Source organism: Cladophialophora psammophila (genome assembly GCF_000585535.1).
Source record: "Cladophialophora psammophila CBS 110553 chromosome Unknown aczJe-supercont1.20, whole genome shotgun sequence".
Classification (NCBI taxonomy): Eukaryota; Fungi; Ascomycota; class Eurotiomycetes; order Chaetothyriales; family Herpotrichiellaceae; genus Cladophialophora; species Cladophialophora psammophila.
Genome location: NW_006912941.1, coordinates 442,159 through 455,290, shown reverse-complemented (window position 1 = coordinate 455,290; position 13,132 = coordinate 442,159). Strand labels below are relative to the sequence as shown.

Genomic DNA, 13,132 nt, shown 5'->3' with positions numbered 1-13,132 from the left:
TTTTAAGCGCGAGATGACTTCATCTTCGGTTTCCGACCTCGCCGTTCATCAAGACACGCGCCATGTGATCACATCCGCATGCGACACTTGAATCCATTTCCTTTAAATATCCAGGCGACCACTCGTGCGTCTCCAAAGTCCCCATCTTGCCTCTTGTACCCTCATTCTCTGTGTAAACGACCTCTCCAGCTTTCGGCGTCTCCTAATACTCTCCATTCGATCCCAGAGTCCTGCTACGTGATGTCTCTCAAGGACGGTATGGTATCAAGCTTTTCCTAGAATGCGAACACCACGGCAGCTCTGACGTGCGCATTTCAGACGCCTTTCCTTCCTCCGTGGCTTTTGATGCCATCAACGAGTCCCTCGCATCCAATGACGCCGATCGAAAAGACGCCGTCAAGCAAGGGAAGGCCATCTTCGCCTTCAAACTGACCAACAGCAGCGGCAAGGAAGAGGCATGGTATATTGATCTCAAAGACACTGGAAAAGTTGGCAAGGGCGAGGCCCCTGAAGGGAAAAAGGCCGATGGTCAGTTTCACGACATCCCATGGGAAGAAGAGACGGCAGAATGGACTAAACGCGCAATAGTGACACTCCTCCTATCCGACGAAAACTTTGGCAAATTGATCGCCGGAAAGACAAAAGCGCAGACTTTATTTATGAGCGGCAAGCTGAAGGTCAGGGGTAATGTCATGAAAGGCAAGACAAGTCGACCCTGGGCGGCGAGAGAGAGAAGAGCTAACAAGCGCAACAGCAACGAAGATGGAGCCCATCCTCGCGAAAGCTGGAGGCGCTGTCAAAGCCAAACTATAGATGGGACAATATTCAAAACAGATGCCCAAAATACTGCCAGAATATTGAAAAGCAAACCACATCCTAAGAATATCATAACCTCTTATTGCACCTAGTACAACGGATCAATGGACGACAGCAGAGGGCGTGGATCGATCAAAGCACACGTTGGCTGGGTTGCGCGCACAGATCTTTTCGCAACGGTTGCTCTTCAGTACGATGCGGTGGAACGGTCTTGATGGCTTTAGCCCGCTTGCCGTTCACTTCTTTGTTCGCCTTGAGCACCTCGACCACACGACCGAGCACCCTCTCCAGTGGGCTATGTCTCCTTTTTCCGGCGGCCTCGACTCTGACGCGGGTTTTGAGCTGGCGCGTCCGTTGGGGCTATGGAGCCATTGGACTTGCTTTTTGATTTTCCGGCATGATTCTTCTGTTTTTTTCTTGGGGATCCGGTTGTTTCTTCGTACGTCGCGTCTTGACCACGATCGCGCTTCTGACCGGCCTTTTGAGATGCTTGTTCTTGCTTGGTACGAGTATTGGTATGCTCCTTCTCAGAATCTGACCCGGACTGCAAGTTGTCCTGTTTGCCTTGCTTCTTCGAGCGACTTTGCGACTCCGGCCCAAGCTCTCGTTTCTTGCTCCTCTCATAGGTGGCGTCCTCTTCGTTGTTGGCTTTCTTCCTCGCAGACTTTGCGCGAGGGGTATTCGGCACGAACTGTTTGCCCTTTTTGCTTCCTTGTAGCTTTTTCTCCTCGGTCTTTTCCTTCTCCTCCTCGCTCATATCTTCCCAAGCTCTCTTTGGAAGGTAGCGCTTTCGAGTGCCATCGGCCTGCTTTGCATGTCCACTTCCCTCCTTCGTCTGCCACTGCTCATCTGTCCATTTACCCAAATGCTTCTGAGACTCGTCCTGGTCATTTTTGTCCGTCTTGTAACCGCCGCCCCGGTTTTTGTACTCTTCGGCCATCATCTGTGCCTGAGAACATGAGTTAGTCTCCAGCTCTGGGGCGAAAAGTGCCGTTGGAACGCACTTTGCGAGCAGACCACTGTCCGGGGGCGCCACCCTTGTCTGATTGCTGGATATCTTCCTTGACCTCATCTCGGAGCTTCGGGTGGGTGTATTTCTCCTTTGAAGGCATCTTTGAAGATGAGGCTCGTGAAATGGTTAGCTTTATAGGTCGAAAGTTGACAAAGACCTTGTCAGTATTCGGCCTCATATAAGCATCTGCATCTTGAACTGTTTCTACCTGAACACATTACAAGGTACGCGGGCAGCAGCACGCCCAGGGGTCTTGTGACAGTTTTCATGGTGCAATGTACTTGGTAGGCGTCATTGATCTATTGCATCCAAGTTCGCAGTCCGAGTTCCAGCACATGCCCAGCACACCCCGATGATCGATGTCCCGAGGTTGAATTCTGGATACTCGCATGTCAGATCCAGCCACCTCGTCGATTCGGTTTCCCTTGACTCTTTTGGTCCTTTGCACTTCGTGTTTCGTATCTCATAGTTCTTAGGGCAAACCCTCGCCCCTGCGGCCGATACGCCCATTAGCCTTACGGGAGTATAAAAACCCCGTTCTTATTTGCCTTGGGCAAGTTGAACACAATTTCACGGTTTGATTTATGTTCCCATTCTGGGGCACTTCCTGGCTCAATGTTGATGGTCGTGGGCCTTCCAGAGGCCCTTACTACGCTCAGCGTCTTGCAGAGGCCTGGGATCAGCATACTCCTACCGAGCTTTATCACCGTTCGGTCTATGGCGAGAAATGGCTTGCTTGAGAAGGGGCCAGAAACCATCCATGCGTCCTCGTCGAGAAACGATTCTTTTCTTGATACCGCGCTCAGCCGGCCAAATATCTACTCTTTCAATTTCAACTACGCTCATTCTCGCTTCCAGAGCTGTATATGAAAAGCCGTGGGATAAACTACGCCTCCACATCTGCCTCATTTGTCCTAGACGAGTACCATTACAAACACTTCTGCGCGAGACTCTCTCGGTCGCTTGCTGCCAGTTATCATTCCTTTGGTGATACAAACGCCGTTTTGGATACAGCTAAAGGATCCCAAGACTATTACAACTAGCGGAATTCCAACGATAGACCGTGGTGGAGGATCCGGGGGGGGGGGGGGGGTTCCTACCAAGGTTAATGATACATTGGGATTCTTCTGGTGGTCTGGATTTTCGGCAAGTAGCTAACCCAAGTATTAACCCTCCTAACCACAGGCTTGAAGACGGCGCCAATGGCAAGGCCATCATCATCGGATGACAAGGTAGCTTGAGCGCGGACTCCTATTATAGGTTCTCGATCACAGGCAGCCGATCCGAGTTCATTACCTCATTTGCTTCAACAAGCTCTCGTGTCTCTGTTTTATCCGGAGAATCTCTTCCATTTCGAACAATTCGCAAACCACCATTTTCGGTTTTGCTCCACGAAGAACCGTTGCCAGCCTTAAATTCCCGGATCCGGGATTTGCATAGCTTGTCTGGAGGCACCCGAGGGTTCTTAACGCTGACACAAATTCCAGTACTGATCACATTCGGATTATGGTAGAGAAAATCAAGCTTGACCGAAAATGCTATTTGCAATTCACCACATGCAGGACTCTCGCGACGGGATCGCCGACACTGGGCTGGAGAGGCTGCGATGATAGGCCATTCAAACCGCCTGGTGAGTCTAATGCTGCAGGGAGCTCAGCAGGAACAACCAAATCCAACCTATGAGACATGTCCCGCGCACGGGCCAGAACGCCGAGCCCAATGCAGGTGGAGGTGGACAAACACTGGATCGGGTATGGCTTGTTAGACAATGCCACACTTTAGGTAAGCGAATGCGGCTGTTTGAGGGAGGGAGGGAACCAAGGGCGAATACTTGGTGAGGGACTTCTGTTACTCAGTGGCTGGAACTTATACAGTCACTTGGCCCGGGGACCACGAGACTGGAGAAGGTCACACCAGAAGAAACTCATATCACAGACCATCTTCCCCACCACGAACAGAATGGGAAGCAGCACTATCGCAACTTCGCAGATCTGGTAATTCACTCTGGCAAGGCTCCGCGATGATCAAACACGGCATGCTCCAGTGCTCGCCCCAGGAAGAAGATGAACTCATGGACTTCAGCTGGGCGACCAGTGCATTGTTCTTGCTATATAGAAGCAGTCGGGGGATGAAGAGTCGTGATCCAATCCTACCAGTTGTGAAGGACCAACTCTTTTGGATACATCAATTTCCAAGCACTGCCAGTTCGCTGAGTACGAACAGTCCCAACAGTGGACGACATGAAAAACAGAAACCCGTCCTGGGGATCCGTCAGGTCCAAGCTGACCCAGGAAGGCTACATGTACCGGATGAAGCTCGGAAATCCGACGCCAAACGCCAGTAGCCAGCCTGCGCACCGTCGCCCTTCGTCGTCGACCTCGTCGTCATCAGCCAATGCACAGCCTTCCATGCTGGCGGAATCTGTTCCTTCCAGGTCTGCTGCAGACGGGGCGATCGCGGATGGAGGAACCGCCGCGTTCCACACTATCGTCGAACTCCTGGAGCACTGGAATCTTGGTGACAACTTCAGGGATGACCACGAGCTAGATCCAAATGCCACGTTTGAGTTCTGTAAGTCCTTCCTCTCCTTGACACTGTTCCAGCTAATTGAAATCTGCCAGTATTCCAATGTTATGCACCTTTTGCGATACACCGTCGCCGCAGAACTATCCTCTTTGAACCCGGAGACTTCCTCGACGGGGTCATGCTTCATGACAATATGGTCGCAAATGCTGTCCTGGTTTGGGCGGCGGACATGCGGGAGCGATTCGGGGCAGGAAATCAGAGTGCGAGAGAGATGCTCTTGTCCCGGCGGAACGATGTCATCCGAGAGCTCCGGAATAGGATCTCTTCTTCAGAGACTTGTGCCTCAGATGCTGTTATGATGACGATTCTTTTGCTGGTTGGAACTGAGGTGAGATGCCCCTGATTGCATCTAAGCTCTGCTGATGACAGGCTCAGCTTCTTCACGACAATATCGATGCAATGGGAACTCACCTTGGGGCCTTGCGGCACATCATTCAACTCAGGGGTGGCATCGACTCCCCATCATTGAGCAAGTGGGTGAAGATTCCGCTTCTCCAGTAAGGGTTGCGCCGCGCCTAGCCCAGCTATGCCATTGCTGATAAATCCCAGGTTCGAAAATTTCTTGAACTACCGGCATTTCGATCATGTCAAGAGCTCCGGCTTCGAGAGTGTATCGCCGATGGTTGGAGACGCTCGCCACCAATCTCTGCCAGCATCCCCTGCTCGACTGGCCAAGTTGCCTCCTGGATTCGCGGAACTGTTTGCCAGCATTCCTGTGAATGTACAGGTCATGAATCTTGTGGAAAGAATAACCCAGTGGGCTCTGCAGATGGCCGATCTTCCCGAGGTAGGAGTAGACGGGGACAAGAGTGCAGCCACCGTGCATGCGATGACGTTGGATGCATTTCGGGCATTCGACCTGCTCCAACAGGAGCAGCTCGAGGAGACGGAACGGTTATTGGTCCTCGGCCTGTTTTCCTTTTGCATCTTCATGAACGGTGCGGCAATCTACTCGGTGATGGAATGGGCTCAACGACTTCACTGCATGGCCCTTGTTGGCAAGCCTATCGCCCCAATCACGAATGAGCGTCGGGCGAGCATGATCTGGGTTGCTGCCATGTTGATGGCAACGGGGGGAGATGGCTCTCCAGCGTGGCTGTTGGGACGGCGAATCAAGAGCGTATGCAGTGGTGCAGATGCTAGCTTACAGGTCATTCTCCAAACAAGCCAGAGATATTTTTGGGATCAAGATCTGACCACGAGACTGACTGGTGGCACGGCTGGAAGCATGCAAGGTAATTTCTTCGGAGATGGGGTATGATTAGGGCAGGTGGATGCAATCTCTGGTATTGACCGACTGAGAACTGGGGCATTTGGAATAGCGGGAATGGGGGGATGTTCAAATCATGATCTATTCTTTATTATGCGTTAATAGTGCAGCTGTTGTTAGAAGATTTCGTCCGTAGCATAATCAAGCTGGGATCCATTTTCGCACACGTCACCGGAGGACAAATTTCCGCCTCAACGGGCCAGCCGCCACAATGTCCAAATGCACAGGACGTGGTGAAGCCACGGGTGGTTTTTCGCAGACGGTGGTGATGTTTTTTCTTTGCGAGAAAGGGAGGTTGATGAAGTGGAAATGGATTTAAGTTACCGATTGGCCACTCAGCAAGCCCAGCAAAAGGCAAAAGCCAAAAGGCCTATATATATCTTTGCCCCGGAAAGATGCCGCGCGAGGTGGACGGTTTCCCGGGAAAGAAAAGTACCTAGGGAATGCCAGAGCCCGATCGATTGCTTGGCCAATTCAGACTTGTTGACTCGTTTTTGTTGGTGTCTCTTGTGAAAGTGACAAAAGGGATGTTTTGATGACATGCGTCGGGAGTCTGGCCTTGCTGTTGGATGAAAGATGCGAGGGTCTCAATGACAGCCTCGCATGGCCTGGACTATTTTGGCAGCGGGCAAGGCTGCATCCACACGGGCAGGTGAAGCGTTCAGTAATAGGTACTGTACTGGGTACCGAGTAAGCAGGTCCTGGGTAGACACCCCACTAGTCCATAATGCCACTAACCGCTAGCGGTGCTAGCTGTGCCTAGCGCACTACTTGTACCCCGTACTTGTGGCACTACCCAGTAGGTAAGAGCCCTCCCACTAACACCACTAAGTCGCTAAGGAACTGGCTGTGATCTTCCCTCCATCCTCCCCCGGCCGCCTCCTGCCTGCCTGCCTGCCTGTACGAGGTAACCTGCCGCTCTGCCAATTCTCTAACTGCCTCACACTAGGGCGCTTCCCTCGTGTCCGCGAATCCACTCCCCTTCCTCTTCCGTTGTCCTCTTCGACGGCTTCAAAGGCTAGCCATCGACAAACAACACCAAAATTCTATTTTCAACCTCCAGCTTTTCCCAACTCTTTCATCAGGGTGTTGCCTCCGTCGTGCGCCATCAGCCTGTGGGTTGAGAGGCCAAGAAAGAAAAAAAAGTCATTTTTCTTTTTCTCTTCGCAACCGGCTAGTCTGCGCTGGGGTCCAGAAGGATTCAGGAGTTCAGGGTGGTGATGGTGGTGATGGTGGTGATGGTGGTGATGCGATGGTGCTCGTGTTCTGATACGGGAGCTGCGGTTCGTGTTTCCAATGCGTTTCGTCCACTTCCAGTCCCCTCGCGATCCATGGGCCACCAGGCCAAACAGGCGCTTGCTCTGGCCCAATCTGTCCCCTGGACCGTGTCTCTCCCGCTAGCCGCCTTAGGGTCACAACTTCGGAGAATGCACGCGGCCCAGCGCTCATCGATCCTTCGACTTTCCTTTGCCTGTTTCTCCTTTCCCATCTACACGTCAACCTCACGGGGGGAACCTCAAACGTCAAGAGTCTTGAGTCGCTAGGGCACGAGGAGGTTGCGCGTCGGCCAGATTCCCTTTTGTGCTCTCCACTCTCGCCATGTCCACATCCATATCTGCCATTCGCCGCTCAGGAACCGAGCCAGGCTGCTCAAACAGTCCCTGTTTGGCTAATTTTGGCCTGTTCACGTCTTTCCTCTATGCCGGAATTCCCCTGACTAGATGTTTATGGTATATAAAGAGCTTAGAACCTTCCGGGTTGTGGAAGAGGTTCTTGCTCCAGCTCTCCATCGCCCATCCTGACGAATTCCACGACCAAGAAAAGTTGAACCTGCTTTACCATCTCTTGATTTCTCGTAACAGAGTTACTTTGATTTAAACCCATTCTCATCCAGTCGCAACAGACAATCCATATCATATACAACAAAATGCAATCCTTATTTTCATCAACAACCCTCATCTTCGGTGTGCTGGCCACATCCGTCCTCGCCAAACCTCAGTACGACTACGGCAGTTCTGGCTCTTCGACTTCTGCCATGTCGTCAGCCACTGCAACCGCCGCCGCCTCTTCTGCCTCGGGCATTCACTCTGTCAAAGTCGGACCCGGCCTCACCTTCACACCAGACACTGTCACCGCCGCACAAGGCGACTGGGTTGAATTCACCTTCGGCGCTGGCCACAGTGTTGCGCAGAGTTCATTCAATGCCCCTTGCGTACCAATCAGTGGTAGCGCGGGCGTGTACTCGGGATTCCCTAACGATGGGGATGTGTGGCGGATTCAGATCAACAGCACTGATCCACTGTGGCTTTATTGCTCGGCCACTGGCCACTGCGAGGGTGGAATGGCTATGGTTGTGAATCCCCCGTAAGTAACGCTGCGTCACCATGCAAACCCGTATACTGATCATTATGCAGGTCAAGCGGCAACACGCTGTCCTCATACAAATCTGCCGCCCAAAACGCCCAGGGTTCCTCCCCGGAAACCGTTCAAGGTGGCATTTTTGGTGCCGCTGTCGCCAGCTCAAGCAGCAGTAGTGCTTCCGGTTCTTCAACGGCCAGTGCAACAGGATCCAGCGCCAGCGCCTCCGCTTCTGGCAACGCCGCCGGAGTGAACATGGTGTCGAACGGACTGATGGTCCTTGGGGCTGTCGCTGCCGGTGTTGCAGCTGTTTTGTGAATAGATGTCACGCAAGAAGGGGGGGGGAGTATTCATGGGATCTGGGTCGGGGCGCATGCAGCACTTGGAGTATTCTTACACTTGAGTACCCCCTTTTTAGAACGATAAAAGACGCGCACGCATTTTGAAGTCCATTCGCATCGCTTATCTTCTGGTTTGCACTTTTTTTCCCCCACTACTCGCGAGAAGTTGGGGTCCCTGCGACCGACGCAGGTTGATATTAGATATTCGTATGCCGACACTGGAGAATGATCTCACTCGAAAGCCGCCTTACTGCGTAGGTTAACTAATCGGGTATCAAAGACCACCAATGTGTGCGTTTCGCTTGGTAGTTGGGCAGCCTCGTGCCCCGCTGCCCTGCAGGTATTTCCCTTTTGGACATCTGACCTCGGCAAGATTGACCCCGCTCCAAACGTATCGTACACTTTCGGACTTGGAAACATGCCTGGATAGGAGAAGAGACCAAGAGTACAGGTAGGGACACCCGAGGGACAATGCGGCCTCCCAACGGTACATGGGGTCTTACGGACGTAGATAATATGGTCCTCGTTTTCGATGACCCTTGGCCTTGGACGCCTGAGAGGTAGGTGCCTGACACTGTGCAAAGTCGAGAGCGCGGTTCGACGAACTCATGCTCACTGATACTACTCGTAATCTCTCTTTGACTAGAAAGCAGACGGAGTACCAGGGAAGGTAGAGCATATATCGTGTCTCTTCAGCTGTCGAGTAGAGTCTAGAGTCTAGACTTGTTCGCTCCCTCCTCTGTCACCGCCACCACCACCACCACCACGGCAACAATACAACGATAATGCCTCTTATCGACGAAGCGCCATACACGGCGGACGATGTGCCCGACTATCCGCAGTGCACGCCGCAGCCGATAAAAATCATCCATGTCGGCGCGGGTGCCTCGGGTCTTCTGTTCGCGCACAAGGCCGAGAAACAGCTGCAAAACTACGAACTCATCTGCTATGAGAAGAACGAGGTGATTGGAGGCACGTGGTATGAAAACAGGTCGGTCTGAATCCTGAAAAAGCCCATCCCGTAGCGAAACGGATTTCGTTACAAGCGACCCAAGGCTCTGACACCATAACATAACAGGTACCCTGGCTGTGCTTGTGACATCCCGGCACACACCTACACGTATCCCTTTGAGCCAAACGCCGAGTGGAGCGGCTATTACAGCTACAGCCACGAGATCCAGGAGTATTTTCTCAGGTTTGCCAAAAAGTACGGGGTGGAGAAGTATGTTCAGCTGAACACCGAAGTCGTGGCCGCTACCTGGGACGAGAAAACCTCGAAATGGAATGTTGACTTGAAGCGCAAAGACGGCAGCACCTTCGTCGACACCTGCGATGTCATCGTCAACGGGGCCGGAGTCATCAACAAGTGGAAGTGGCCCAGCATAGAGGGACTCCATGACTTTAAGGGTCTCCTCGCGCATTCGGCCAACTGGGACACCAGTATCGACTGGGCCGGCAAGACCGTCGCGGTGATCGGGACAGGATCAAGCTCCATCCAAATGGTGCCCAAGCTGGTGGAGACGGCCAAGCACGTTACCGTCTTCATCCGCAATGAGACGTACATCGCCACGCCATTTGGGTCCATTTCCAACAAAGAGGCTGACCCGGAGGCCCAAGATCCGCAAGCCGCAGGCAAGCATTCGTACACGGAAAAAGAAAAGCAAAAGTTTCGCGACGACCCAGAGTACCATTTGAAGTATCGACAGCAGGTGGAGCGCTCGGTGGCAAGCATCTTCCGCATGTTCCTGCGCGGATCCGAGATGAATCTCGCGGCAAAGAAGTTTTTGCAAGATGACATGGCGCGGAAACTCGGGGACAGAGAGGACCTAAAGCAGAGATTCATCCCCGCGTGGAGCCCAGGCTGTCGTCGATTGACCCCCGGGGAGGGCTACCTGGAAGCGCTGATCCGCGATAACGTGACCTGTGTGTTTGACGATATCGTCAAAGTTACACCCGAAGGAGTCGTCACCAGCGACGGCACGGAACACAAAGTCGACATCTTAGCCTGCGCCACGGGGTTCTACGTCGCATATCTCCCTCACTTTCAAATCACGGGCCTGAACGGCCAGGTCATGCAGGACCAGAAGGAACCGAACGTGTACGCCTCGATCTCAGCCCCCGGGTTTCCGAACTACTTCGTGGTCAACGGTCCGCGGGGCAATTGGGGACAAGGGTGCGTGCTGCCCAGCCACGAGGTACACATTGAATATATCCTCCAGTGCTGTCGGAAGATGCAGGAGGACGGGATCCGGTGGATGATGCCCAAGCAGGAGCCGACCACACAGCTGAACCTCTACATGGACGCATGGCACCGGAAAAACAGCGTCTGGGCTGAGGACTGTAAGAGCTGGTACAAAGTGAGTTTTAGCCTCTCTGCACCTCTCTCTTCCCTTCTTTCCTATCTTCGCACGACCTGGTCAGAAATCGAGAGTTGGAGCGTCCATCTTTGTTTTGGTTTGGAGTTAGTTTTGCGTTCGGAGCGGTGTGACGCTAACCTTGATAATCGATCAAAATAGGACAACAAAAAGGATGGCCGTGTGTACATCTGGCCAGGCAGCCTCTTCCACCACCTCAAGTTCATGAAACGGCCCCGTTTCGAGCACTACGACCTCCAGTACAGTGACCCCGGCAATATATTCGCGTTCCTGGGCAACGGACTCACCATTACCGAGACAAAGTACGGCCCTGCGGACTTGCCTGTGCCGTATATCAGGAACAACGAGGACGAGGCTTGGGATATCGAGTAGTTCCGTAGTTGGGCACACATGTACGGTAGGTAGGTACCCAGGTAGCTTGGTGTAGTGTGGTATGTACCTAACGAAGGTCGGAGCGCGCCGTCCGCTGCTGAGAGTAAGAATGAGGGTAAGATCCGGGAGATCGTGGGTGCTGACGGACGAATGGATGGATAATATGGCGACGCGACAGGGCACGGTTGGCAGCAGAGTTGTAAATGTATGTATCTAGACCGAGCTTGAGATGGAAGATTGAGTTTTCTTAGCCTTTTCCGGACTCTGTGAAGATGGGAAAGAACCAGTATCGCTGAATCTCACGAGCTTCCTCACGAACAAAGTGGAATCAGCGGGCCGAAACCGCGTAGCTTGTAATGGTATTCGGTCCGTCTGGCGCACGAGTGTCGAATGGATGACAAGGCTGAGCCAAGGAACATAAATATCCTCCGTCTTGGTACGCAAGGCTGTAAGACTGTAAGAGTGAGTGGGGGCCCATGCCAAGCCCGCATTTTGGAGGGCAGCCTCGAAATTTCCCCACATCACATCCATCTATCTGGCCTTGCTGGGTGAGCCCCCCAAATTGATTCAATCCGATCGTTGGAAACGGGGGGGTTCAATTCACATTGAATTCCTATTTTCCGCACATATTTGGAGAAATTGAGACACCCTCCGGTGGGGCTGCGGGACACCTTGCTCGATTCTAACAAGTGGACTTGACTTGAATCTGAACCTGAGCCTGAGCCTGAACTCGAAGTCCGAATCCGAATTCGAACCTCATCTGAATCTACCCTACGCAAGCTACGACCTATCCGTGCAATTAGGCCGTTTTGATGAACGCCATCAAACATCAGACACCTCCTCCGTACACTAGCATCCTCCCTCCCCGCAATGTCGCACGCACGAGTCGAGGAGCTGTCCGACTCGGACCCAGACATTGACGACCCATCCGACTTCCTCCCACACTCGGACGAGCACATCATCCGTCCCGCCGCCGCAAGCCACTCCTCACAAACCCATCCATCGCCCTCCTCCTCTTCTTTAGGGACGAACCCGACGCTTTTCCGACCCCCTCCTGCCCCCACGCCCCAAATCCGCCCGCAGACCCGCGAAGAAATCAAGCGGTTCCAGACACTATACCCGGTGTACTTTGACAGCACCCGGTCAAAAAAGCAGGGGCGGCGGGTGTCGTCGCAGCTGGCGATCCCGAACCCGCTGGCCTGGCAGGTTCTGTGCGCGGTGCGGTTCGCGGTCGGCGAGAACGTGTTCAGGATGGCGTTTGAACCCGAGAAGACGCACCCCAAGGACTGGGCCAACCCGGGGCGGGTCAAGCTGCTCCTGAAAGACCCCGACACACACGCACCGCTCAACAGCCAGATACGGAGCAAAGCGCACCTGTACACCATAATTGGCAAGTGGCTGAAGGAGAACCCCACGACAAAGGAGGCACCTCTCGAATTGCGACTGCAGGGGCTGCCGATCCCGGAGAACTTCTTGCAGACAGAGGTCGCGGTGCCCCGGGGGTGGAAGATGGGCACGATCCTCCCCGTGCACTCGTCGGCCGTGAGTGGAGGTGGGGTCAGGGACGATTTCTTCAAGGAGGCCATGGAGGAGCTGAGGCACGCGCAGAGCCAGGGTCATCTACCCGCTGGTGGGCCTGGAGGCGGTGGAGGAGGAGGAGGAGGAGGCATGCCCGATATAAACGCGCTACAGAGCATGATGAACGGCATGGGCGGGATGGGCGGCCTGGGTGGTATGATGGGCGGTGGCGGTGGTGGAGGAGGCGGAGAGTCGAGTGGTAAGAAAAAGAAAGACAAGAAAAAGACTTGATTCTGGCACATACGTGATTGATTGCAGCTCTCCCATGCATCATGGCTCTCAAAATCAATCTGAAACTCAGAAAACTTCCAGCAAAGTGACGCAGCTCTTGGGAGCAAGAAAGGCTCTCCCACCTGGGGCGCGCGCGTGCGCTCTTGCTTCCGTCAAACCCATGCTGAACAAAGACCATGCATCCTGGGATTTT

At 53.4% G+C, this 13,132-nt stretch overlaps 6 protein-coding genes across 6 annotated transcripts; 5 read left to right on the top strand and 1 right to left on the bottom strand.

Annotated features, from left to right (window-relative positions):
• Positions 1-240: 240 nt before the first annotated feature.
• Positions 241-813, top strand: A1O5_10544 (uncharacterized protein; the record flags this gene model as incomplete). Its single annotated transcript, XM_007751120.1, has 3 exons — positions 241-256; positions 280-677; positions 700-813. The coding sequence occupies 3 exons, from the start codon at positions 241-243 to the stop codon at positions 811-813; spliced, it is 528 nt and encodes a 175-aa protein (XP_007749310.1).
• Positions 814-1,111: 298 nt separating this feature from the next.
• On the bottom strand, positions 1,112-1,928 carry A1O5_10543 (uncharacterized protein; the record flags this gene model as incomplete). The annotated part of the gene is made up of 2 exons (XM_007751119.1): positions 1,112-1,765; positions 1,821-1,928. The coding sequence occupies 2 exons, from the start codon at positions 1,926-1,928 to the stop codon at positions 1,112-1,114; spliced, it is 762 nt and encodes a 253-aa protein (XP_007749309.1).
• Positions 1,929-4,547: 2,619 nt separating this feature from the next.
• A1O5_10542 (uncharacterized protein) lies at positions 4,548-5,675 on the top strand (the record flags this gene model as incomplete). The annotated part of the gene is made up of 3 exons (XM_007751118.1): positions 4,548-4,742; positions 4,790-4,911; positions 4,964-5,675. 3 exons carry the CDS (start codon positions 4,548-4,550, stop codon positions 5,673-5,675), a joined length of 1,029 nt encoding a protein of 342 aa, XP_007749308.1.
• A 1,936-nt stretch (positions 5,676-7,611) lies between these two features.
• On the top strand, positions 7,612-8,360 carry A1O5_10541 (uncharacterized protein; the record flags this gene model as incomplete). The annotated part of the gene is made up of 2 exons (XM_007751117.1): positions 7,612-8,048; positions 8,099-8,360. 2 exons carry the CDS (start codon positions 7,612-7,614, stop codon positions 8,358-8,360), a joined length of 699 nt encoding a protein of 232 aa, XP_007749307.1.
• Positions 8,361-9,168: 808 nt separating this feature from the next.
• A1O5_10540 (uncharacterized protein) lies at positions 9,169-11,130 on the top strand (the record flags this gene model as incomplete). The annotated part of the gene is made up of 3 exons (XM_007751116.1): positions 9,169-9,374; positions 9,462-10,740; positions 10,900-11,130. The coding sequence occupies 3 exons, from the start codon at positions 9,169-9,171 to the stop codon at positions 11,128-11,130; spliced, it is 1,716 nt and encodes a 571-aa protein (XP_007749306.1).
• Positions 11,131-12,000: 870 nt separating this feature from the next.
• On the top strand, positions 12,001-12,939 carry A1O5_10539 (signal recognition particle subunit SRP19; the record flags this gene model as incomplete). The annotated part of the gene is made up of 1 exon (XM_007751115.1): positions 12,001-12,939. One exon carries the CDS (start codon positions 12,001-12,003, stop codon positions 12,937-12,939), a length of 939 nt encoding a protein of 312 aa, XP_007749305.1.
• Between the last annotated feature and the right edge of the window lie 193 nt (positions 12,940-13,132).